The 26,677-nt window shown below is 42.5% G+C and overlaps 1 protein-coding gene across 1 annotated transcript; it reads left to right on the top strand.

Annotated features, from left to right (window-relative positions):
* The first annotated feature begins 16,110 nt into the window (after positions 1-16,110).
* CHRNA9 (cholinergic receptor nicotinic alpha 9 subunit) lies at positions 16,111-26,580 on the top strand. The gene is made up of 5 exons (XM_077758856.1): positions 16,111-16,174; positions 16,441-16,586; positions 17,539-17,693; positions 22,487-23,019; positions 26,039-26,580. The coding sequence occupies exons 1-5, from the start codon at positions 16,111-16,113 to the stop codon at positions 26,578-26,580; spliced, it is 1,440 nt and encodes a 479-aa protein (XP_077614982.1).
* The last annotated feature ends 97 nt before the right edge of the window (positions 26,581-26,677 follow it).

Raw genomic sequence — 26,677 nt, 5'->3', positions numbered from 1 at the left:
TCTTTCTACCAAGATGGCCCCCACTCCCACCCCATGCCCCCTGGCTCATTGGTCCAACCTGTCAGGTGAGAGCTGTGTGTCTCTGTGTCTTTTGAGTCAGTTCACCCTGGGGGCCAACAGCATCTCCCTTCTCCGAATTTCTCCTTTGGCAGGGAGTCACCCCTCTGAGGCATATTCTTCTTGTATTACTTGTTTAACTCCTGTTTATTTATTTATGAGTCAACTTAGAAGTTTGTCTTTTTTTCCATAAGCGCCTTGAAGGAAGGGGCAATGTATTAATTCTTCCATAAACTCTCTGCCCAGCATCTAGTAAATATTTACAATAAGACTAACTTAAGTAGCAGGGTTCTGGTAAGAACTTCCTTCCCAGGGGCCTGTTTGTATTAGGAATGTAGCAAGCAATTTTAATTTTTATCTAAAAATATTCCTTTTCATCAAAAATAATCAAGCAACATTTCCCCACTGCAAAGGGGCTTGCCACCTAAGATAAGTTAAATACAGATCTTTCTCTAGCAGGTTAGAATCTCGAGCATATATGAAGCTTGACTGTTACTGCAGTGCATTGGGTCAAAGGTGGAATCTAAACTCACTTAGCTTCTTCCATTCTGAGTGGAATCTTTTGGCTCCCAGGCCAAACACAGCACACCCCTTCCGAAGCAGAGCTCTGCTCTGACAAGCTGGAACACTGATGGAGCTGGGAACAAGTAGCTGGCTTCTCTGCCAGGTACATTTATATCCGGGTTTCTTCTTCCTCTTACGGCTGCCCTTCAGGGAGCCAGGCTGGCCCAGGGACAGGAAGAGTAAGGTTAAGACCCAAAGCACTCAGCTCCCACCATGCTTTCCCTGAGGACACCAGGCAGTGCCATTCCTCAGGGAAGGCTGACCAAGGCTGCCTGGGGAAGCCTGGTGCGGGAAGAGGTGAGCTGGCAGTCAGAAGACCTCCTGACAGGCGCTTGCCCTCGCCACAACAATAATGTATTTCATGAGCATTTATTGGGCACCTCTTGTGTGCCAAGCACTGGGGATAACAAGACAAATAGAGCATTTGGGAGGTATTCAGTCTGGTTGGGGGAACAACCTTGTAAGCAATTAAACAGCAGGACAGGCATTATAATAGAGGCATGTCTGAGAAACCTCAGGAACACGGAGGAGGAAGTACAGAATTCTGCCCGGAGAGGCTGGAAAAAAGCTTAATTGATTAGGCAACTCTCAAAATGAGTTTTCAAAGAGAAGCAATTGTTCAGTGGTTGGGCAAGCAGGATGAACACTCCAGCCTGAGAGAATGACGTGTCTGCAGCATGGCGGCAGGAAGGAGAGCCGCAAATCCTTCCTGGCACTAAAGCCNCTGTGTCAGGGGGTGGAGCTCTGCCCTATGGATGACAGAGGAACGCAGAAGGATTTTGAATGGGGAGGGGGGTGTGTGTGTGTCATGGTCAGATGTCAAAAGGTCTACTAATGACAATGTGAAGGAGGGACTAGAAGAGGAAGAGGCCGAAGTAGAGGGACCAGCTCTGAGGTGATCTGGAACAGTCCAGGCCACACAACGTTGTCCTGTGTCAGGCGAGATGAGAAGGGCGGTATATCCTTAGGAGATAGGACTGATGAAGCCTGGTGACAGATAGGATGTAGTGGTTTGTGAGAGGGGTCTGGGCCAACTCGCAGTTTGGGCATGGAGAGATTGGAAAGGGGGCCCCAAGCACCAAAATCAGGAGCCTGTGGGAGGGTGGGGGGAGGGGGGCAGGGGTGCAGATGAGTTAAATTCTGGCCATGTCTAAAGTGCACGTGGGGCATCGGAGCAGATCTACCTAGTATCTGAGCTCAGGGAAGAGGCTGGTTTTTGATGGAGGAAGGCTGGCTCAGGCCTCTCTCTCTGTAGACATTCAATAAACATGGTTTTGAGGAGCTAATTAATGATTACAGGGCACTGGGAAAACAGAGTGATGTTGCAGTGTAAATGTGGAATCGCTTACAGTAATGGACTGATGGCTGCAGAAAAGCTCAAGCTAAATAACACTAATTTTTTCCTGCTATAAATAAACCTTTTTCTGCAGTCGGGGTTTTCAATTACACCATGAAAACAAGTACAGCAGTGGAAACGAAGAAGGGGGGGGGCGCATATGGAGGGCATATCATGCCTGCAGAATGAAAATGTTAGCAAGTTCCAGCCAAAACGGATAAGGTAATAATCTGATCTGGTGGAAAAGATGAGAGTCTAACGTCCTCGGTTCAATTGCCGGTTCCTCAGCTAACCAGTTGGGTGTCTGTAATGCTAATCGATGTGCAGTACATGTTTTCTACCTACTTTTAGAGATACAGTCCTGTTTTAAACTCCTTACATGTATTATTTTATTACTTCAGTCAGTCCTCAGAACAAACTCATGGTGGGTCCTTTATTATGTTTCTTTGCAAATAATAAACTGAACACAGAGAGTTTCAGTGACTTACCCAAGACCACCCAACTGACAAACGGCAGTTCCAAGATTTGAACCCAGACAGTTTAACCAGAATCTGTTACGAGGCAATGAACTGCTATGTGCTTCTGCCTCTCCAAGTAAAAGAGTTAGGCAATTTCACCGTGCCGGGCCTTTGTGTATGGATTTTGTAAAGGGCAAGAAGCATAATTAATATGAAGTCCTAAATTATAGATGCATATGTATATTATGTTCTCCCACGATTCATCTTTCAAGGAAGCAGTGTTTAAAGATTTGTTCCATATCTTCTTTTTGGGTAAACCGCCAGGAGTTCCTATACTTATGTGCCTTTCTGTTTGAAGATGACAGCAGACTACCTGAGCAGCATCGTCGTTCAGCATTAGAGATGACTGTTCATGGAATTCGGCATAATAATAGTGGTCATGGGCTCATGAGTAAGAGACAGCTTGCTTCCATCCCACATCTGCCACTTGGACATGTTGTTGAAAATTCTCCATGTCTGCTTCCTCGTCTGTACGTGAGATTACACTAATTACTTTGTAGGGGTATAGGGGTTACAAAGGTACAGAGTTCACAATCCAGGGTAAGAGAGTCACTGTGTGCATGAAGCTTAATACACACAGGCATATGGGAATTGGGGGAGGTGCAGTCTAGGAAGGAACAGCAGAAGGCTTGCTTTGGCAGGGAATTTGGAGCATGTGATAGACTGCAAGAAGGTCAACAAGACCATCTCATAAATTTATTAAGCAACTAGCATTTTTTTTTTATGTCTTCAAAGTCAGCATTTCTCTTTCTATCATGCATATATAACTAATAAAGTGAAACTTGCAGTTTTAAGGAAATAATTTTCTCCATTTAAGTGTTGATTGCAAGCCTAATTAAGTTCTTCCATCCATTTAACTAAAATCACACGAACACATTGGATTTTCTTGCATCAAATGTCTTAAAATCCCGATAAAACACACACCAGTTTTGCAATGATTACAGAAATTATTATGTAAAATTTATTTTTAAATTGCTAATATTGTGGATTTATGGTTGCTTGTTCATCGTCTCCGTTGTTACCCATATTTTAATTCTTATTTTTATTTTATACTTTCCTTGGATTTGCATTTTTACACCAATCTATGGTTGCAATACTCATATAGATCACCCCCATCCTCCCTCTGCCCCCCCAAAATTTCAGACTAGTCAAAGTTGCAGATTCTGTGATCCTATGATTGATTCGTGGTGGGGATGCCCGACCTAGCAATTCACACCTGACACCTGCATAATTAGTCTTTAGGTTGAACCTTTCAAAAAATAATCCAGCCTAATTTCTGATGTCACAGAAATTTTAAGTTCAGATAGACTTTGAGTTTTAGAAACCAGAAACATATTCCTTGAAGTTTTACACAATCTCTATTCACCATCCCACAAGTCAGCCATTACTATATATTGATTTGATCTGTCAGTATAACTGGCAACTTAGGCAAACTTGATCACTTCTCGTTGTAATTATAGAGGCACCTAGAGCCTTGCTACTCACAGTGTCATCCAGGGACCAACAGCCTCAGCATCATGTGGGCTGAAGAATCCCAGGTTCACTTCAGATAAGCTGACTCAGAACCTACATTTTAACAAGACATCCACCCACCCTGTGATTTGACTGCACTTTAAAGGCAAGAAGCACTAATATAAGGAATTCATCTCCCTGAGGATGAGGGGTCAAGCCTCGAGTTGGCGTTCCCTTTTCAGTGCATGCAATTAATTTATCATCTTGGAAACCAGTGTTTCTCCTTCTTTTCTTATAGTTTGAGATTGTATTTTTAACTGTTAAGATTTTCTGCTACGCTGATCAAGAGTAGAAAGCCTGCGACTGAATCTGAGAAATCCAGCATTGAAGAAGGAGGTAGATGAGGAAGAGTTGCCCAGAAAGCTAGGGGGAAACCTAGCAGGCTTCGCTGTCATGGGAGCCCAAGCAATGACCTTTCGAGGACATAATATTTGTCAACTTCTCTTACAATGCTGACAAGCAGGTAGTGAGCATTCCCTAAACATTAGCCATTGTTCTTGCTGTGGTTATTAGTAGTGATTTAAAAATGAAGAACAGGAGTGTCTGGTTGGCTCAGACGGTTGAGCATCTGACTCTTGATTTTAGCTCAGATCATGATCTCAGAGTTGTGGGACCAGACTCCACGTGGGGCTCAATGCTGAGTGTGGAGCTTGCTTAAAATTCTGTCTCCCTTTGCCCCTCTCCCCCACTCATGCTCTCTCTCTCTCTTTAAAGCAGTGATAAAAAATAAAATAAAATAAAAATGAAGAACAGATACTGTCTTGGACAAGCTGGAAAAACTCAAGGGGCATCATCACAGAGAGTTTCCCACAAGAGCCATTTTCTCGGGCCTTGGGGAAAGGATCTACAGTCCCTTCCAGGGTGTTGAATGAAGAAGAGCTAATTTGCAGAATAACCTCAGAAAAACATAAGGTCAGAGGAAATAGTCCATTGGCTATTGGAGTATTTACATTAGCTTCAGAGGGCAGGGTGAGGTGGCATGAGGGAGAGGGTGATAATGTGCGTAAATAAACTTAATTTTAAAAAATATTTTTTAAGTTTTTATTTATTTCTGAGAGAGAGAGAGAGACAGCGTGAGCAGGGGAGGGTCAGAGAGAGAGGGAGTCACAGACTGAAACAGGCTCCAGGCTCTGAGCTGGCTGTCAGCACAGAGCCCGACGCGGGGCTCGAACCCACGAACCGTGAGACCATGACCTGAGCCACTCAGGTGCCCCGTAAATAAACTTATTTTTTAAAAAATGCTACAACTTTTCTACCACTCTGTTTACTGACCTTTGACCATAGCTCTCTATGCATTTACTTTTTTTTAACATAACCAAATGGTTTGAATGCTGTTTTCAAAATTCCCTGCCCTATAGGAGTGAGAGGTCTAGTCCTGGATACCTGATAAAGAGTTGATTTCTCTGAGACCTTCCTGAAATATTGCTTTGGTCTTGCAGAATTGTGCTGTGTTAAAAACTGATCTAGCCATGGGATGAGGAAAAAATAATGCAGGGACATCCTAGAAAGGATACTGATTAGGACAAACCGACTCTAATAATCTATTTCTTACCTTGAATATGTTAATAGATTGTATTATCACAAGCATTTATTAGCCCACAATCCTGGACAGATGGATGGGTCTCTGTAGATTTAGTGTTTGAGGTTGTTGCATTTCAGAACATTTTGTGTATAGGCGCCATCTCTTTAGAGCTGGTTAAAAACCACGGATTTTATTTGTGACGTTATCCTGAGTGTCTTGTGTGAGGGCCTGAGGGGAGTTTACAGAGACACCTGGTGGCTGGTAAGGTGAAGTACCTCGGCTTTGTTAGATAAAGGATTTGAATTGCATCTAAAATTTGGGTAATTTTTGTGGCTGAGAATTCCATTCTTTTTTTTTTCCAAATCTTTTAGTAGAATTGCAGTCACATATACTTACAAAATAGACTTTGATTCATATAGATGATATTTACAGGCTCCAGCGTCTCTTTCCTTAAAGAAACAATCAACCAAATGAATTGACCAGCACCATCAGCTGTGCTAAATCTAACCAAGGCCAGGCCTAGGGTGAGACAAGAGTGAATTTAAGGAGGCACCATTCGGTAATGAATATATATAGCATTTTAATGTGATGTTTTATTTATTTTTTAAAGTTTATTTATTTTTAAGAGAGAAAGAGCACGAGAAGGGCAGAGAGAGAGAGAGAGAGACTGACTCCTAAGCAGGCTCCACACTGTCACCACAGAGCCCCAAGTGGGGCTCAGACTCGTGAACTGTGAGATCATGACCTGAGCCAAAGTCTGACATTTAACCGACTGAGCCACCCAGGCGGCCCGTAATGAGGTTTTTTGAAAAGTCAAAGTTAATGCAAAAAAGTCATTATTAACAAAAATGTCAAAATTGTAAATTTACATTTACGGTAATCAGTATTGCTGATTTTCTCTTTTATCTCAGGCTCCGGTACATGAAGTTCAGAAAGGCCCTGAGAAGAGTGAAGGTGCCTGAGGGCCTATCCCTGACCTGGCTCATTTAGGTCAGTTGGATGCACGTGCACCCTTCCCCCAGCCTACCGTTACCCTATCCCTTAGCGGTCGCCAGGCAAGTCAGATCAAGAGTAAGGAGGCTCGGTGCTAGGTGAGAAGAAGAAATGGAGAATACATAATTAAGAAGTGACCCAGGTAAAAAATTGGGAATTGTCTTCCGGTCCTGTTTTATTCATCAGGGCCCTCTTTTCTCTACCATCCTCCCAAAGATGCTCCTTAGAAGCAGGGAACATTTATTCGCCCTGAGCTACGTTTTGCATTTTGCTAGGTACACTGGAGGGCTCCCGAGGTGAGAATGGAGACAGTGCCCTGGTGACAAAGCCCCTCCTCAGGCCTTTTCTGTTTTTTTTTTTTTATTTTAATTTTTTATTGTTTTATTTATTTCCGAGAGAGAGAAAGAGAGAGACAGCGTGAGCAGGGAAGGGTCAGAGAGAGGAGGGGACACAGAATCTGAAGCAGGCTCCAGGCTCTGAGCTGCCAACACAGAGCCCGCCACGGGACTCGAACCCACGAACCGTTCGAACCCACGAACCGTTCGAACCCACGAACCGTGAGATCATGACCTGAGCCGGAGTCGGACGCTCAACCGACTGAGCCACCCAGGCGCCCCAGGCCTTTTCTGTTTTAATATGTCCCTTTAGTGCTTCTGGGCCAGGACCAGGGTGGGGGTGGGGTGGGGTAAGTGAGGATCTGGGCCCAGGGTGACCTGCTGCTTCTCCGGGGGTGCGCATTTGTGTGAGGTGTTGTAGCCATAAGCTCTCAAAATAGCCTGGGAGGGGTGTGAGTTTACTGCCTGGTGCCGTCTCTGCACTTCCCTTCATGAGGACTAGTATGGGAGAAGCAGCCTGCTACAGTTAACAGAAGTGACCCCTCCTGCCTCCTCCCTGCTTAACTCTCACCTAACGCTTGCATTGTCATCAGAGAGATGGTCACTGGAAATAGCAGGAAAATATGGTGTAATTGTAACCACATGAGCTGCCATGAAAGGGGAAGTAAAGCCAGTGGGGTGAGAACATACTGAGGCAGGAAAGGATCAGAAACTCAAGAACCAAGGAAAATTTCAGAAAGTCCCAAGAAGCAAGTGGCTTAACAAGGAGGCCAAAAAGGTCTCATAGAGAGAGTCTCCTCACCACATGGTGAAGAAATTCCAGAAAGAAGAGGAAGCCAAGGGGCACTCATCTTAAACAACTGTGTTATGTTTAATGGCTTTCGAATGTATCCCCTTGGGAGGTTTCAGGGAGCACAGGGGCCCTCTGACAAAGCACCGACACCAGAGCCTGCCCCGGTCCCCGGATCGTTCACCTGGACACATCGGATCCCCCGGCTCGTGTGTCAGCTACTCTCCTGACCCAGAAAACTGCATATCCCTTATCACCTGCTCATGTCTCTTCACGAACTTGGCTCTTCTGTTGGCTACTTAATGCATCTCTTTTTACCAACGGAGGTTTTGCTGACTACCTACCAGAGCCCATGTAGTTCAGCAGGGGAGTCGCACTAATTTTTACTGAGAGCCTGCTCTATGCCAAATATGTGCTTGAGGCTTTATCTGTTTTCTCTTTAATCCTCAAAATACCCTTTTAAGTAAATATTATAATGATCATTTTTAACTAATGAGAAAATTGAGACTCAAATTATGTGAGTTGCTCAAGCTCATTCACATGAATAGTAAGGTGTGGGGTCAGGACTTGAACCTGGGCCACAGGACTCCTTCTACATCTTTATGGGGTTTCTTTGTTGTTGTCGCTATTGTTGCTTTTTAGGTCAGCAGAGACATAGGAGAAATGCCTTTACTCCCTCCTCCTGCGTCCATGGCAGATTCTGCCAACTGATCTTGGCAATTGTTCCCTAGAGCTAGGACTATGTATAATGCACAGGATACATATAGAGGAGTAGAAGTTATGATCCATGTTCTCAAGGTCTTTCGCTTTGACCGACATTAAACATTAAAATATTACACAACACCAGAGTAGTAATGTAAGTCTGTAAATAACACCCTAGCCGTAAGTGCTAACAAGTTTCTAGTAAGCTTATGAATCATAGGACCCACCATCCTTTGTCTGGGAGCTGGCCTTCTCCCAACTTTTTAATTCCCTGGATTTCTTTTCTCATTTTAGACATTACTCATTTATTCAATCAATCAATATCTCCTCTGAATCTGAGAGCACAGCACGGAACAAGGCCACATCCCCACTCCTGTGGAACTTAGTTTCTAGTAGGGAGACACACAATAAACAAGCAAGCACATGCACACATGCACGTACCTCGGAACTTGGTTTCGAGTAGAAACTTTGTTGTTTAGTAGACAATAAAGAAGCAAGAGCACACACGCGGGCACGTACCTCAGCTGGTCATAAGTGCCGTGAGGAAAGTGAAGCAGGGAGGATGTAGAGAGAGGGTTGGAGTGTTACTTTGGGGAGGGTCCTCAGGGAAGGACTTTCTGATAAGGTGGGATTTGAGCTGAACCAAGAAGGAAGAGGGAGGGGGAGTTGGGAGGATGTGTCCAAGGATGCCCCAGGCAGAGGGAACTGAAAGAGAAAGGCCCCGAGCAGGAGTGGTGTGTTTATGGAAAAGCAAAGGAGACCAGTGTGGGCTGCAGTGGAGAAATTGAGGGGAACAGTGATCGAGATGGAAAATCAGAGGTCACTAAGCAAGGATTTGGGCTTTTACTATGGTATATATGCACCACATCTTCTTTATCCATTCATCAGCTGATGGACATTTCAGCTTTTTCTATAATTTGGTTATTGTTGTTGATAGCACCGCTATAAACATTGGTGTGCCCCTCAGCATTTTTGTATCCTTTGGATAAATACCTAGTAGTGCAATTGCTGGGTCATAGGGTAATTTTAATCTTTAACATTCTGAGGAATCTTCTTCATATTGTTTTCCAGAGTGGATGCACCAGCTTGCATTCCCACCAACTATTCAAGAGGGTTCCCCTTTCTCTGCATCCTCACCAACATCTGTTGTCTCCTGGAACAGAACAGTTCCAGCCATTCTGCTGGTGTGAGGTGGTATCTCATTGTGGTTTTGATTTCTTTTTCTCTGATGATGAGTGATGCTGAGCATCTTTTCATGCGTCTTTTGTATGTCTTCTTTGGATAAGTGTCTGTTCATGTCTTCTGCTCATTTCTTAACTGCATTATTTATTTTTTGGGTGTTGGAATTTGATTCGTTCTTCAGAATTTTTGGATACTAGCCCCTTATCCGATATTTCATTTGCAAATAACCTCTCCCATTCCGTAGGTTGCCTTTTCGTTTTGTTGAGTGTTTCCTTCACTGTGCAGAAGGTTTTTATCTTGATGAGGTCCCAATAGTTCATTTTTGGTTCTGTTTCCCTTGCCTCCGGAGACGTGCAATGGCTGATGTCTTTCTAAGAAGAGGGTACTAGGACGCAGATACACTCAGAGCAAAGGCCACGTGAGAACACAGGGGAAAGGTGACCATCTACAAATCAAGGGGAGACACCTCAGAAGAAACCAACCTCGCTGGCACCCTGACCTTGGACTTCCAGCCTCTAGAGCTGTGAGAAAATAAATTTCTGTTGTTTCAACCACCCAATCTGTGGTATTTTGTTATGGCAGCCCTAGCGTACTAATATGTGGGAGACAGGAGCCAGAGATGATGCCCCGGGGTGGGGTCTGTTTTATGTCGTGGTTGCAAAAGTTTGGGAGTTGGGTATTTTCTTCACAGCACTCAGAAGCACCAAGAGAAGTTGCTTTTGCTATGAAGAGTCTCCGGTCTACTGCACACTTTTAGCAGTGCCAGAAGGCCATGGGGAGGGAGGGAGACAGACATGTGCAGTTACAAAGGGAGGAACAGCCTCACAAAAGCACAAACACAGTTTGATGCTAGCACCACGCTGAGAGGCATAGCCCACTGTTCTGTTATTCAGCGGGTCCTCCTTCCCTCCTTTCCTGAATCCCTTTTGTTCTGACTTCACCTGCATTTCCCCAAGCCAAATGGATTTAGGTACAGTTGAGGAGTAGGAACCGAACAGTTCTCTGGGACTCAGGGAAATTGCCTTGCCCCCAGGCTCTGTTTGCCTCATTCATGAGGACCTGAGAGGGACTCACATGTACTTCAGAAACATTGCCCTGCTCTCAGCCCCTAGCCTGGCCGTAGCCACAGTTTCTGGCATCATGGTATGTCACCCAGAGTTGGGGATTCTCATTCCCTGCCCATGTGGAAGTGAAGAAGCCTCCCCAGCCTCCAGACATGAAACAGGGCTGCCGTGTGCTTTCGACTCACCAAATGCTTCTGGCTCTTCAACGTAAAGGCTCCTTTTAGGAAAGAGCTCCCTCTCTCTAGGAATTTCTACGGTCCCTTGGAAGTCTGCACTGGAAGACAGTTTGAATTTCACTGGATGAGCGGCAGTGTCAGCCCCAGCCTCACCACACACCTGCCCACAACAGGCTTGTACATGGTGACTCCCTTTTCTTTTCAGGCTGCACTCCTTCTTCATCTGGGATGCTGACCCCCTGGCGGCTTTCTTGAGGCTAGTTAAGTGGATGTATGTCAAAGGTCGGAAAACTATGGCCAGCTATCTATTTTTGTAAATAATGTTTTGGAACACAGCCATGCTCATTCATTTACACCTTGTGTATGGCTGTTTTCACGGCACGACTGCAAAGAAGAGTAGTTGCCGCAGAGACCATATGGCCTGCAAAGCTGAAAATATTTACTATCAGGCACTTTACAGAAAGCGTTTGCCAACCTCTGTGATAGATTTAGATCAGCTAACTTTCTCAAAGTGGATAAGAGGATTAAAAAGACTACTACCAAAAAAATTAAGAAAGCAAACATATAAATCCACTGTGGATTGACAATAATATTAACATTGCAATAAAAAAAGACAACAAGAAAATGGCAAGGCTGTTTAGTCTCTCACTCGTAGGACTGCTTGTCAGATGAAGGATAATCTCTAATTAGGTCTGTCAAGAAGTTGGGAGGGAGTGTACAAAGAAATGGATGGAAAGAAAGAGAGATGAGAGAGAGGGGGAGAGAGGAATTATGGCTTCAGGTTACATGGAAATGCTGGAGTACATGTTCCCCCCTTTAATTATCACTTACTTTACCCTTTTTATTGCCAAGCACTGTTCTTAGGAATTCACATATATTAACTCATTTGATCCTCAAAACAACACTAAGAGGCAGGCACCATTATAATCGTTCTCATTTTATAGATGAGGAAACTAAGGCACAGAGAAGTTAAGTAATCTGCCCAAAGTTACAAAGCTGGTATGTGGCAGGCAGGACTTGAACCCAAGCAGTTCAACTCTAGCTAGAGTCTATGCTCTTAGCAAGTGTCCCAGCTCTGAGCACCTAGGACAGCTGAGAGCTCGGGCCTCTAGGAGGGGCTGAGGGCCTCTGGCATGGCTTTTGGTAGAGATCTGGCGCCTTTCCTAATCTACCCTGTCCCTAGGCCTCAGTTGTCTCATTTGTCAAACGATGGAGTTCAGCTAGATGATCTGTACAGATCTTCATGGGTTAAAACTATTCTGATTTCATATTTAATGAAATGGAGAAAATATTCATGCCATGTTAATTTATGGGGTTTTTATAAAATAACCTTTATAAAATGTGATTTTTTACTTTTGCAATTAAAATGTAGCAGAAAGAAGGTATTTGTCCTCCCCCACGTGTCTCTGCTATTGGGGAGTCTTTTAGCAAAATAATTCACTAGGGTTCTCTGTCAGGCAGGGGCTCTATTTCCAAGGGACAGAAACACTGCCACCATTCTTCTGGAATGGAGTCAGGGGTACCGCCCCCCTCCCCAAGAGGCTTGACCACAATGGGCAAAGGGTTTTCAGCAGCTTCAACCAAAGAGGGTTGAGTAGGGACCCTGAGGGTGGAGAGAGAGACAGGAAAGGATGGGAGACCATTCAAGGTACACTCTGTAGGAACTACAATGCAACCCCATGAGAAAAGGAAAAGAGTTTTTAGAAGCATCCTCTGCATTTTGTGTTCATGAGCAAGACAGAATTCTGCTAATGGCCTGTGTTCTTCCAGGTCACGTGAGAACACAGTTCCATGGGCATTTAAAAAAGATGGCTGCCATGTGAACCTTATCTCTCTCTGCATGGTTTGATTCTTCGGGGTGACCTTTCTTTTTCCTTCATTGTGCTTTTCTGTACTTTCTGATTGTTTTGCAATAGAATAGATATATATTGCTTATGTAATAAGTTATGTTAAAAATACTGTGGGGGCACCTGGGTGCCTCTGACTTCAGCTCAGGTCATGATCTCACGGTTCGTGAGTTCTAGCCCCACATCGGGCTCTGTGCTGACAGCTAGCTCAGAGACTGGAGGTTGCTTCAGATTCTGTGTCTCCCTCTCTCTCTGACCCTCCCCTGTTAATGCTCTCTCTCTCTCTCAAAAATAAATAAAGCATTAAATTTTTTTTAAGTATTATGATCTTATAGAATATCTCTCATATCATAACATTACATTTTAGCAATAAACAAATGCCTCAAAATTGGTCCATTAGGGAGGATCTGGCTCCCAGAAACTCTAAAATGGCTGGAATACTTTATGCCTGTGAACTTGTGGCAAGGGACTACCACTTCTCAAAAGGTGCAGATGTTGAAAAGATTATTGTGCTCTCTAGAAATTCTTTTTTTTTTTTTTTTTAAAGATCTATTTATTTGGGGAGAGAGAGATAGAACATGCTCGGGCACACACATGCATGCACACGTGGGGTAAGGGCAGAGAGAGAGAGGGAGAGAGAGAATACCAAGCAGGCTCAATGCTATTAACACAGAGCCCAGCTGGAGGCTGGATCTCAGATCACGACCTGAGCTGAAATCAAGAGTGAGATGCTTAGCCAACTGAGCCACCCAGGTGCCCTATGCTCTCTAGAAATTGTTTGAATCGTGGGTCTCCTTTTTCTGGCCAGAGTATATGCCATTGGGTGATGATTTTGCACAAACTATGGTGAGATGCTGTTCAGAATTAGTACCCAAGAACTTGGAGAAGGTTGCTGTTGGCATGAAAATCATGAACTTCCAAACTTAAATATCTGAGTGCTCTGTTTACCTGAATCAATATGCCATTGGATATGGCTGATCCTAAGTTAATGAGGCACTCAGGAAATGGGGTATATTTGTAGGATCCACATTTCTGGATGGCTAAAGTTTATTCAGATTATTTTTATTGCAAATCAGTCTAAAGAATATCCGCCTGATCCCAGCCTTGTTTAGCCTTAACCCTAAATAATGAATTCAACAGATTACTTTTTTTCATTTAGTGTCCTGAAAATTATGGGACTGCTATATTACGGGTTTCTTTTTTACATAGTTTGGAACTGAGTGATTGGATAAAGATAGGCAGGTCCCTGGGAAAGCACCTAGTAATTGTTTTTAGAATGAAATTTTTTAAATTTTTAAAAAATATTTATTTATTTTTGAGAGAGCAAGAGAGAGATAGAGCATGAGTGGGGAAGGGGCAGAGAGAGAGAGGGAGACACAGAATCTGAAGCAGGCTTCAGGCTCTGAGCTGTCAGCACAGAGCCCGACACAGGGCTTGAACCCACAGACTGTGAGATCATGACCTGAGCCAAAGTCAGATGCCTAACCAACCGAGCCACCCAGGCACTCTAGAATGAATTTTTAAACCTATTTTACATCTCTGTTGAAATTCTCACTTTGTTCACACATTGTCCTTTTAGAATGAACTGGGGTGGATTGTGCTTTTAGTCATTAGCTTCTTTGCCCCAAAAGACTGAATTGCCCCCACCGGCAAAAGTACTGATTTAACTTGGATTGTGTTAACATTGGTGGGTTAGTATCAACTGTTAACTATTTTTAAAAAAAACTGTAAGTGACCAAAAGGAATGAACTGAGTTGATTAAGCAGTAAGATCACCTGAGATGATTACCTTCCAGGCATCAGGACCAGCACCAAGTCTTCACTCAGCACCCATCACCAGGGGCTGCTCTGAGTGTCAGGAGGGATCAAAGAAACATAGATAGAGAGCCGGTAACCGCGAGAAGTCATCCCCTCGCTGCTGTCAATTGCCATGTGGGTGAACAACAAATGGAGGGGCAGCGTTTGTTTGGTGAGCTCACAGGGTTGGGGCAGGCGGCCTGGATTCTGTCTCTGGCCAAGTGCTGTTAGAGGCAAACCACTCACAGCTCTAGACCTCAGTTTCCTCATGTGAAAACAAGGTGTTCAACTCAATTTCAAAAGGACCTTCAGCCTCTGAGACTCCAGAGCAGATGGTTTGTTGAAGGAGGCTGGAGGGTTTACAGCAGGAACTGTCATTTGATGGGCTGAGTCAGACTGGGGGCAGCAGGAATATAATGTCACAATCAACACAAGGGCACAGGCAATTAGGAAACACACTTGGCTGATGGCTTGAGTGTCTGTTCCGCTCGGAGGATATATTCCTGAAGAGGGACAGGGTGACTCATCAGCCGGCTGAAACCTGATGAAATAGAGCTATCCAATTTCCTTGCTCTGATTCCAGGCCACCAAATGATCTTAATTCGGTTTTCCAAGGCAGTGTCCCCAGGCAAGAAGAGGGGTAAGTTATGGCAATTGGAAATTGACATTCTTTTGTGGGAGCAAAATTAGATCACGTGTGAGAAATGACTGTGAAATTAAATAAAGTAGCATTCAAATTCAAAGAAACAGCATCCTCAGTAATATCACCATTAGTTATGAATCATTTTCATGCTGACTTGATTGGCCTTTGAACCATGTTTTTTTTTTTTTTAGAGCTAGTAAACCCTGGGTGACTCAGTAAATATCGACATTCTAGATCTGGAAAATGAGAGGCAAAAATTACTACCATTTACATGGTACTTTTACAGAAAGATCCCAGTAGCTCTGGGAGAAAAAGAATATTATGTTCCTGGTCTCCAGCTCAGGGTGGCTCAGTACAATAGAGCAAGGAAGGGTTCGAGCTTGCAGTCAAACCTAGGTTTGGGACTTCAAATCCTAACTGCAGTGCTGCTTCTGAGGGGAGTGAATGCTCTTCTCCCAGCCCCTCTCCCCATATTCACTCACACTACCACATGAGACACTTCAAGTGCCAGATCTTGAAGGGGTTGAAGCAGAAGGTACTCTGTTCTGGAGATCATGGAACTGTTTCTCTTCCCGCTGCAAATGCCACTTGAAGCACATTTGTAGGGCCTTTCCAGAGGCTGCCCCACGGATGGGTCTGCATGGCTTCTCTTTGTCCTTAGATTCGGGCTGAACCTGCTTGCTGCATGTGTAGAAAGGGCCTATTCTGCCTCGGCAGAGTCTCAGGGGTGTTGGATTCCTACCTGTCGTCATTTGAAAGTTTGGTCTGGAAATTCCTGCTGAAATGGCTAGGGATCCCCAGCGGGGACTGCTCCCTTAGATCAGCACTGCTGGATTTAGCCCATCTGCCTCTTGCATCTCCGCTGCCAGAGCTGCTGGGTCAGATTACCAGAGGGGAGGGAGAGTGGGTATGGATCTCAGGACCGCTGGCCCTAGGTGCACCGCAAGCCTGAGCTCTCCATCTGTCTTAGCGAGTGTGGCCGAGTGGGATCTTTATATCCAGACCCTTCCCATTCACAGAGGGAAGTGGAAGACTGCTGCTTGGCTGGGAATTTCTAAAGGCTGAGGAAAAAGATGAACTGGCCCCATTCCTGCATCTCCTTTTGCTGGATTTACTTTGCTGTCTCCAGACTGAGAGGTAAGAGGCCAATGGGTGTATAACCATCTCAGCTCATTTGGGGGCCACTTGTTTGGTGGGAGTGAGCAAGCAAACAGAACAAATTCTCTAACTGCAAGGAAGCGTTCATGCCTTTTATCGACTCACCAGAAAAATAACTGTCACCTACCCAGAGCTTGTCCCTAGCTGATGCTGGGTCCTGCCCAGTTCTAGTCCTCAGTTTGTTGTTCTTTGCTTTGAAATATATATGACATTGAATATTGATCCAGGTCCCTCTTTTTGAGCAGCTGTAGAAACAGCAGATGGAAAATATGCTCAGAAATTGTTTAATGACCTTTTTGAAGATTACTCCAATGCTCTTCGTCCAGTAGAAGATACAGATAAAGTCCTGAATGTCACCCTGCAGATTACACTTTCTCAGATTAAGGACATGGTAAGTAACATAAAGTGTGACTCTTTGAAATGGTGCTAAGGATGAAACTAACAGTGCTTTCCAAAGAGATGTCTTACTCAGAATTTAGAGAGAATGAGAACAGACAGCAACGTGTGCAAGCTGGTGGAGGAAGGGAATACAGAAGAAGGATGCTCTCTACAAAAGTAATTTCACTAAATAAAATTTAGTCCAATCCTGGCCATTGACAGTAACAGTCTTGATCATCTAAACAGAGATGGTGTCTTATATTGTAGGATTCCCTTTCTATGAGATGTCCAAAGTAGGCAGGACCATAGAGACAGAAAGCAGAGGAGAGGTTGCCAGGGGCTGTGGGGAGAAGCAGAGAATAGTGAGTGATGGCCTGATGGTTTAGGGTTTCTTTTCTGGGCTGACAAAAATGTTCTGGAATTAGATAGTTGGTAATAGTTGTACAACATTGTGCATATACTATAATCCACTGAATCATACATTTTAAAATGGCTTTTTGTGTTAAAATGGTGACTTTTGTGTTATATGAATTTTATTCCTGTTTTTTTAAAAAGAAAGGTATGTTTTAAGATGGCATATCTTATTTAGTGCTTATATGCATTTAATTACACAAAGTTATGAAACTTGAAAGGCTTTCCTCTGTATACTGTAGATATTTTCTAACCTTCTCATTCAAGTGAATCATCAGTTGATCAATTTTCAGAGAAATTTGGGCTGTTGATCCATGCAGAGCTCTGATGGCCTAAACATTTGTCCACTTTACATTCGGAAACAGTCAATTAGGTAGAAAAAAATATGGCCTTGGCAGTCAGTCAAAGGAATAGACTAGAAAAGCTCTTGTTTATTTAATGAAAGTAGATTTGTGCTCTTGGAATTTCTGCTGTGAAGAACAAGATTTCTAGAGATGGGAGACATTTGGTTGAGGCGTCTACTGGACAGAGTCCTATCATGGTTACTTGTGCAGGATGAAAGAAACCAGATTCTGACTGCCTATTTATGGATCCGCCAAATCTGGCATGATGCATATCTCACGTGGGATCGAGACCAGTATGACGGACTGGATTCCATCAGGATCCCTAGTGACCTGGTGTGGAGGCCAGATATTGTCCTATATAACAAGTAAGTTCAAGTCAGTCATTACTTGGGAATGAACTTGTTGATTTAACAGAATTGAAACATAATGAAAAAAGATATTTAAAACCTGATTGAAGTTAAGTACCAATTTAGGTACCCAGGCCCTAAAATGATGGTCATAAAATCTTAGGTGATAAAATAATGGGTCATAAAAGTTGAGAGCTATATTCCCCTTCTGGATGAGAAACTATTTTATAGGCTGTATTAGTTTCCTAGGGCTGCTGTAACAAAGTACCGCACACTGGGTGGCTTAAACAGCAGAAATGTATTGTCTCACAAGGTAGTACACAACCTTGTAGACTACAAAATAGGCTTTCTGAGTGGTGGTGAGAAAGGAAAGAGGGGCATGTGGTAGTGATCCAATCAGGTGTGATAAATATAGTTTGGGCAGGAAGGTGTTTAACATCTAGATTCACTACTGGTGCCTGAACCCATGGGATTAGACTTGTTAGGGTGTGTTCAGGATGGTTATGGGTCTGGAAGTTACTGCATGTGAGGAACAGTTGAATGTGTTGATGCTTAGTTTGGAAGCAAGAAGTGCTTGGGAAGACTTGATGGCTATGTTAGGCAATCAAGGAGAAAATAAGGTAGGGAAAAGAGAGAAAATTGTTCGAGGGGACAAAAACCAAGACAGTGAAAAGTTAAAGGGAAGAGAAACAATTTTAAAAATCATCATAACTAATAACTTGAGCAATGAATGTTCCCAAGAGATAGTGAGCTCTTTAGCAGTATAGTTATTCAAGCAGATAACCAAATCAGAAAAAGAATAAATTTGGGCTCAAAGTTCTGGTAAGGTTGTTTAGTCTAAGTACACAGCCAATATAATGGATAGTTCAAGAGGCTGCAAGGATTCCTGACATTAGATTGGGTAAAGACTGGCTTATAGAAATTCCAAATGTGCCTTTACTATGAGAGAATTCTTTTTTTTAAAAAAGTTTATTTATTTATTGTGAGAGAGAGAGAGAATAATGCAAGAGAGAGCAGGGGAGGGGCAGAGAGAGAAGGATAGAGAGAATCCCAGGCAGGCTCCAGGCTGATAGTACAGAGACTGACATGGGGGCCTGATCTCACCAACACTAAGATCATCACCTGAGCCAAAATCAAAAGCCCGAAGCTTAACCAACTGAACCACCCAGATGCTGCTTGAGAGAGTTCCAATGGTTGGGGTTTTTTTTTTTAAAGATTCTTTTAAGTTTGTTTATTTTGAGAGAGAGAGAGCAAGTGTGTGCGCAAGTGGGGGAGGAGCAGAGACAGAGAGGGAGAGAGAGAACCCCAAGTGGGTTCCATGCTCACCATGCAATATGGGGGCTAGACCTCATGAACCGTGAGATCATCATCTAAGCTGAAATCAATTTTAGTATATGTGCTGCCGAAGCGAGCACATGAGCTGAAATCAAGAGTCAGACACCCAACCAACTGAGCCACTCAGGTACCCCAAGATTTTTTATTATTTTAAAGTAATCTCTATACCTAACATCAGGCTCAAACTCACAACCCTGAGATCAAGCATCGCATGCTCTACTGACTGAGCCAGCCAGGTGTTCCTAATGGTTGGGCCATGTTAACACTTGGAGTTTAGACCTAGTAAGGAATTGGGTACCTTATCATATCTGGACAGACTTTGTCTAAAATTTAGCATTAGGGCTTGCTTAAGTCATCTAGGTGGTTGAGAAAATAGCAAACTTGTTAGATGAGATTAGAAGTAAAGGAGAGGAAGAGGAACAAGCTTGAGGGAAAAAATGATGAGTTTGGTGTGGGATCTTTTCAGTTTGGGCGGCCAAAGGAACATCCACATGGAGACAACCAATGAAGAGACTGAAAAAGCAATTCTTAAGCCTGGAAAGAAGATCAGGGATAGAGATATCAAAAGCCCTTTGAGCCCTTATAGAGCCCTTCATAGAACTACTCAAGGAAGGAAAGAAAATGTGGATAAAGCTGGTGAAACGCTTCACTGAAGACTTTATTTATTTATTTATTTATTTTTAATTTTTTTTAAATTTATTTCTGAGAAAGAGAGAGAGAGAGCATGAGCAGGGGAGGGTCAGAGAGGGAGCGAGATACAGAGTCTGAAACAGGCTCTAGGCTCTGAGCTAGCTGTCAGCACAAAGCCCAATGTGGGGCTCAAATCCACTAACCATGAGATCATGACCTGAGCTGAAGTCAGATGCTTAACCGACTGAACCACCCAGGCACCCCTTCACTGAAGACATTTAAAGAAGATATTTAGGATAAATGGTTAAAAGGGGGGAAGAAGATGTGAGAGAGGGTTGTGTCATAGAAACCATGGGGAAGAAAGGATATGTAGAAACAACCTACAGTGTTAAATGTTTGGGAAGAATTGAACAGGATAGGGATGTAGAGTACGTCTTTAGATTTACCTGTTTGCAAGTCATGAATGACCTTTGTAAGAGCACATGTCGGTAAGAAGCCAAATTGTAAGAATAAAAGCAAGATGGGGAAGTGACAGCAGCTTGTATTACTTCCAGTATATGAAAAGAGAGGTGGGAAGTGAAAAGTGCCTGAGAGAAGGGGACGCTGGTGGGAGAGACTGGGGAAGGGTCTAGATGAGACAGAATAAGAAGAACCAAGAGATGCAGAATCCTGAAGGAGACATGGGAGGAGAGGAATCACAGAACGGGAAAGGAAGTTGGCCTTGGAAAGAAAGTGGAGGACTTCTTTTTGATATAGAAATGTCCAAAGAGATTCTCTCTGATCCTGAGATTCTCTCCTCTTATACCAAGAACATAGGATGGGTGAGTGATATTCTCCATTCACACATAGTTCTCCCTTTTCATTTCATTAATTATACACATTTCTCATTGTTACAGAGGATACATTCAGTAATTTGAAATTACTTCATCTTGTTATTTTCACAAAGACCCATATTAAAGCTCTTCCTCTCTACACCGTCATTAAAGACTATCATTAAAATTTGAGCACCACAAGGTCTCTGATTACAGATCAGACCATTACAATTAATGTTGTGGTGCCCAATTTTTAATAAGTAGAAAAAATACTTTAAAACATGCCAGTTCTTTGATCTAGCACATGTTCTTCTACCAATTTAACATAAGGAAAGAGTCAGTGGATAAATGCAAAGATTTGACTACAGGGACATTCATTACAGTATTGTTCATGAATGCAGATCCTGGAAACTGACAATGTCGAACAGCAACAGATTGGTTAAATAAGTATGGCGTCTCTAAATAATGGAATATAAAGGAAAACTATCAGCCGTGAAAATAATGTTGCAGGAGAATATGAATGAATAACCACATTTTAAATTTGGTACCATCCTTTTTTTGCTAAAATAATTATTTTATCTCAGGATAATTTTAGATTTCCAGGAAAGTTGCAAAGATGGTACAGAGTTCCTTATACCCTTCACCTAGCTTCTCCTGATGTTACATCTTATCGAACAGTACATTTGTCAAAACTAATACAAAATTATTAATTAAACTATAGACTTTATTGGATTTCACGTTTTTCCACAAATGTGCTTTTTATGTTCCTGGGTCCAATCCAGGATGTCTTTCACATTACTTTTACCCATAATATGTTTTGTAGGGAAAAAATTATAAGGGAGATTGGAAAATATGTATTAAATGTTAGTAGATACTTATCAGTTAAGGTTGTGAGCATTGGAAATTGACTTTGACTACCTTGTGAAAAAAGGGATTTGTTGGAAAGGCTTGGTACAGCTCACTGAATTAAAGGGGGAAGAAAAAGTGCACCTGGATGGCTCAGTCAGTTAAGCATCTGACATTGGCTCAGGTCATGATCTTGTGGTTTGTGAGATCAAGTCACATGTCAAGCTCTAAGCTGACAGCTCAGAGCCTGAAGCCTGCTTGGAATTCTGTGTCTCCTTCTCTCTCTCTGCTCCTTCCCCACTCATGTCCCCACCCCCTTTCAAAAATGAATAAACATTTTTTTTTAAATGTAGGGAGGAATAATCAATGAGCAGGTTTTAGAAAGGACAGACTGAGACTGCTCTAGAGTTTGAGACAGCAGGAACTATTGAGCTGGTTTGTTTTATAAGAAGGCATCACCAAGGTGACTGTTTTTGGTCTTTGGGTCCCTCTACATAAGATCTAAACTCCAGGGAGAGTGAATCAATTGGATCTAGCTCAGGTCATATGGCCAGCCTCTGACCAGGGAAGGCTGAGGCACCTTGATGAACATTTCATCTGCCTTCCAATGGTAGAAAAACTCACTTTCTAAAGGAAAATAGAAATTCTGTACCCAGACATAAATGTTCATAAAGCAAAAAGAAGATATATTTAGAATAAATTATTACTTCTTAGGTTATGGGTAAATGAATTTTTGTCTGCATTTTTCAAATGTTCTACAATAAACATGTACAACTCTTCCAATAGCAACAAAAGGCTACTTTAATATTCTTGTGCCCAAGGTCAATAAAATCAGGTAAGCAGGTCTCCCTATTAGATTTCAGCCTCGACAGGTTTACTTTTTGTCTAGATGCTTGAATCATTATACCTTGACTAAGAGACTGGCTTTGGAAATGAAGAGGAAGGGACATAGAGCAGAAATAATTTAAAGGAAGAATCCTGGAGAAGTTGACCCTGAGTAGTTACAGGAGATGGAGGAAGAGGGGCAAATTGGAGTTGGTTCTGACTTTCAGCCAGGGTGACAGGGAGAATGGTGACCCATTGCCAGCGACACTAAAGTGATGGCCACAGGGCCATGAGCTGTCTGGAGTGAAGGAGTTGATGAGTTGCCTTGACCAGCAGCTTTCATTTTCCTCCTCCGGCCTCCAGGGCTGATGATGAATCTTCTGAGCCGGTGAACACCAACGTGGTTCTACGGTATGATGGGCTGATCACCTGGGATGCACCAGCCATCACCAAAAGCTCCTGCGTGGTGGACGTCACCTATTTCCCCTTTGATAACCAGCAGTGCAATCTGACCTTTGGTTCCTGGACCTACAATGGCAACCAGGTGGACATATTCAACGCCCTAGACAGCGGAGACCTCTCCGACTTCATCGAAGATGTAGAGTGGGAGGTCCATGGCATGCCTGCTGTGAAGAATATGATCTCCTATGGCTGCTGCTCTGAGCCCTACCCAGATGTGACATTCACTCTCCTTCTGAAGAGGAGGTCCTCATTCTATATCGTCAACCTCCTCATCCCATGCGTCCTCATATCTTTTCTGGCTCCCTTGAGTTTTTATCTCCCAGCAGCCTCTGGGGAGAAGGTCTCCTTGGGAGTGACCATTCTGCTGGCCATGACTGTATTTCAGCTCATGGTGGCAGAGATCATGCCAGCTTCAGAAAATGTCCCTCTTATAGGTGAGTTCAAGTGTCTTTCACTTTGACTAGCTTTGAGGCGACTGGGATTGTATCTGTTCCTTTAAACTCATAACAATTAGGTCAACTTCAGATTCAACACAGGCTGTCACATACTTCATTTAGTGTTTCAGTTGGCATCTTTGAAAACAGATATGGCTGTTTTCCAAAACTGGTCTTATGGTCTCTGGGTTTACACAAAAGAGAAATGAGAGGTAGTATAGCTTAGAGTAGTGGTTTCTCAAAGTGTGGTCCCTGGACCCACAGTGCAGCATCATTTTGGAAGTGCCAATTCTCAGAGCCCACCCCAGACTTACTGAATTAGAAACTCTGGGAGTGAATCCTGGCAATCTGTTTTCACGACTTCTGGGTGACTTTGATGCACTTTCTGTTTCACTGGCTTAGAAGTTAAGGCCCTGATTTTGAAGTTAAAGAAATCTGCATTTGAACTCTGATCTCACCCCTCGTTTCTGGATGATCAGTCTTAGGCAAGTTACTTCATCTTTTAGTTTCTGTTTCATCACTTGAAAAATTTGTGTAATTGCTACTCATTGTGTCATTGCTTAGTGTAGAAGCTGGCATATGGTAAGTGTCCAGTAAGTAGTGACTATTATTGTCTTTTCACATCACAAGGAATCTTTTCTTGGGAAATACTGGCAGACATGATAGAAATGGTTGCCTATATTTTTAAGGGTCACCTACTCTTAATAGAATAATCTTTAGCCTTTATTGTGTATAGTAGATATGGGAGAGTTGGTTAAAATGTAGATTTCTATATCTGAAGAGTTTGATTTAGCAATCTTGGGCAAAAGTTGGGAATCTGAGGTGATTCTAGGTTAGACCACATTTTCAAAACTCTGCTCTAATAAAATGTCCTTCCGAGGGTAGACGTGGAGACAGAGATGACCCACCCCTGTCTTACCCTCCTTTCTTACCTCATTTTGAGACCCTTCCTAACATGTTTCCTACCTGCACCCCGCCACCAAGGACCTACTCAGCTCCAATATGTCTATCTCAATGACTCACTGTTGTAATAGATGTTTACCAGAATTAGAGACTAGACCTAATTTCTGGTTCCTTAAAGTAAACAATGAGGAGGAATTTCAGAACACCTAGAGACTTAGGAACCAATATGAAAGTGATATTTTACTGCCCTTTTATCCTCTACTGAACCCAATATTACCCGATATTCAGACATTGCTATGTTGGTTTGCTTGTTTGGAGAGCAAAAAACACAGACGCATGGACACATGGACACAAATCCACACTCACACACATCTTTTTGAGAAATAGACACAGAAAGTTCTCTCTGGTCCTCCCCCCACACCATTAATAAAGAGGAAGAAGTGTATTGGCATTTCTATTACCTCTCCTGAGACAGAAATGATTTACAGTGATGACCTCTGATCATAACACTGTTTGAGGCAAGAACAATTGGCAGATCTCTTTTCTTTAGCAGTGACATTGAACAGAGAGTTGACTAAAGCTCTAAAGAGAGAGTTTCGGCATGTGTCTCAGAAATTTTGCAAACATTACTTACCCTATGTCTGTGATAATATTCCTTTCTAGGAAATAATTCCTTTCTAGGAAGGGTGCACACAGATCTTCAGCATGTGTATTAACAATTACAATATGTCATTTGCAGCATCTGTGAAATGCACTTGTAAGCTTATAGAAATGTGTTTTTCTGAAGAAGTGTCATATTGGATCTAAGCTTCTGGTCCATAATTTTTAGCATATTAAGACAGGTCCCATTTATTCTGAGTTTACGTTGAGCTTTTAACAAATAATGAGAGGATGATGAACATTAGCAAATACACTGTTTTCATCTGTTAAGATTATCATCTGAGCTTTTTCTTTTACCCCATTGATATAGTGAATTAGGTTTTCTGATGTTGAGTTGAATCCTTTATCACGACGAATTATCATTTTAAGACTATTGGATTTAGTTAGCTAATAATTTTTATAGGACTTTCTCAAATACATCTGTAGGTAAAATGACCTTAATGTTTCCTTTCTTGTTACTTTTGGGATCAAGGCTAAACTGACTTCATAAAAGGAACTAGGCAGTTTTTTCTCGTTTTCTTTTTCCGGAACAACTTGACTTGGTAAGATGTATAAGACATGTACAAACATGTAAACGTTTGGTAAAACTCATCTATAAACCCAACCCTGGAGCTTTTCTATCCCAGTGTTTCTTCTTCTTATGCTAAATTTGATGTCTTATGTATTTCTAGAAATTTCATCTAGGTTTTCAAATATATTATCATACAGCGATTTATAATATTATTTTATTGTATTCTAAATTTCTATTCTGTTACTTCTTTTATATTCTCTCTCTCTCTCTCTCTCTCCCCACCACCACCCTGCCTCTATTCTGCAAGTGGCTTTATCAAAAGGTTTATCAATCTTATTCCTCCTTTCAAACAGCTTTTGCTTTGCTTCATTTTTTGTTGTTGTTTTTATTCTAAATTTTATAAATTTGTGCCCTCATCTTTATTATTTCCTTCCTTCATTTTCCTTTATCATGAATATTTGCTTTATGCAATCACATGTTAAAGACTAATAGTGACATACTATCTCCTTTCTTACCCAATTGTAAAGTCTGAAGACAATTCTGGGAGCTGGTCAAGATCATTGTTCATTGAAAGGGAAATTTTTTCACATCATGATCTCAGCAAACATTCTGAAACCTTTAACTCAGCGCAGGGGACAGTGCTGAGAACCTTACGTGTATCATCTCAGTTAAGCCTCACCATATTCCGGTATATTAGATCCGATTATTATACTCATTTTACAGAGAAGGAAGCTGAGGTTTAACCAGATGGTATAACTTGCTCCAGGCCACTAGTCTTTATAGAGCTGGGATTTGAACCCAAAAAGTTTTATTCGAAAGTTTATACTAGTAACCATTAGTGTATACAGCTTCCCTAGAAAAGGTGTTTGTTTCTTTTTCTTTTCTTTTTTTTTGAGCCAAGCACAAGGACAGTTTTAAGCTAACTTGGTTGTGGTTATTTTCCAGGCAAATACTACATAGCCACAATGGCCTTGATCACAGCCTCCACCGCGTTGACCATTATGGTGATGAATATCCACTTCTGTGGGGCTGAGGCCCGGCCAGTGCCACACTGGGCCAGGGTAGTCATCCTGAAATACATGTCCCGGATCTTGTGTGTCTACGATGTGGGTGAGAGCTGCCTTAGCCCCCACCATGACAGGGAGCGAACCCACCTCACAAAGGTTTATGGCAAACTTCCAGAGCCAAATCTGAACACGGACAGAAACAAAGAGCTTCCCAGAAAGAAGGAAATAAACAGACTCTTAAAGAATGACTTGGGGTGCCAGGGTGAGAACCCACAGGATGCTGACAGTTACTGTGCACGGTACAAAGCTTTGACAAGGAACATTGAGTACATTGCCAAGTGCCTCAAAGACCATAAGGCGACCAATTCCAAGGGGAGTGAGTGGAAGAAAGTTGCAAAAGTCATAGACCGATTCTTCATGTGGGTTTTTTTCATTATGGTGTTTGTTATGACTGTTTTGATCATAGCAAGAGCAGATTAGTGGGCATTTGGTATGTGGAAATATATCACTAAAATTCCCTGTGATCTACTCTAATATTTTCCCAAGTCAGATTTACATACACACATGCAAATATATA

Source organism: Crocuta crocuta, unplaced genomic scaffold, assembly GCF_008692635.1.
Source record: "Crocuta crocuta isolate KB4526 unplaced genomic scaffold, BGI_CrCroc_1.0 scaffold223, whole genome shotgun sequence".
NCBI lineage: Eukaryota > Metazoa > Chordata > Mammalia > Carnivora > Hyaenidae > Crocuta > Crocuta crocuta.
The sequence above is the reverse complement of the archived record's forward strand: the minus strand, read 5'-3'. Positions and strand labels throughout refer to the sequence as shown.

What these genes read in the sequence shown, in the direction of transcription:
- CHRNA9 (XM_077758856.1), top strand. Translation starts at nt 16,111, where the DNA reads ATGAACTGGCCCCATTCCTGCATCTCCTTTTGCTGGATTTACTTTGCT. An exon ending in TTTCTCAGATTAAGGACATG is followed by an intron (nt 16,587 to 17,538) that starts GTAAGTAACATA and finishes TTACTTGTGCAG; the next exon opens with GATGAAAGAAACCAGATTCT. An exon ending in AGAAAATGTCCCTCTTATAG is followed by an intron (nt 23,020 to 26,038) that starts GTGAGTTCAAGT and finishes GTTATTTTCCAG; the next exon opens with GCAAATACTACATAGCCACA.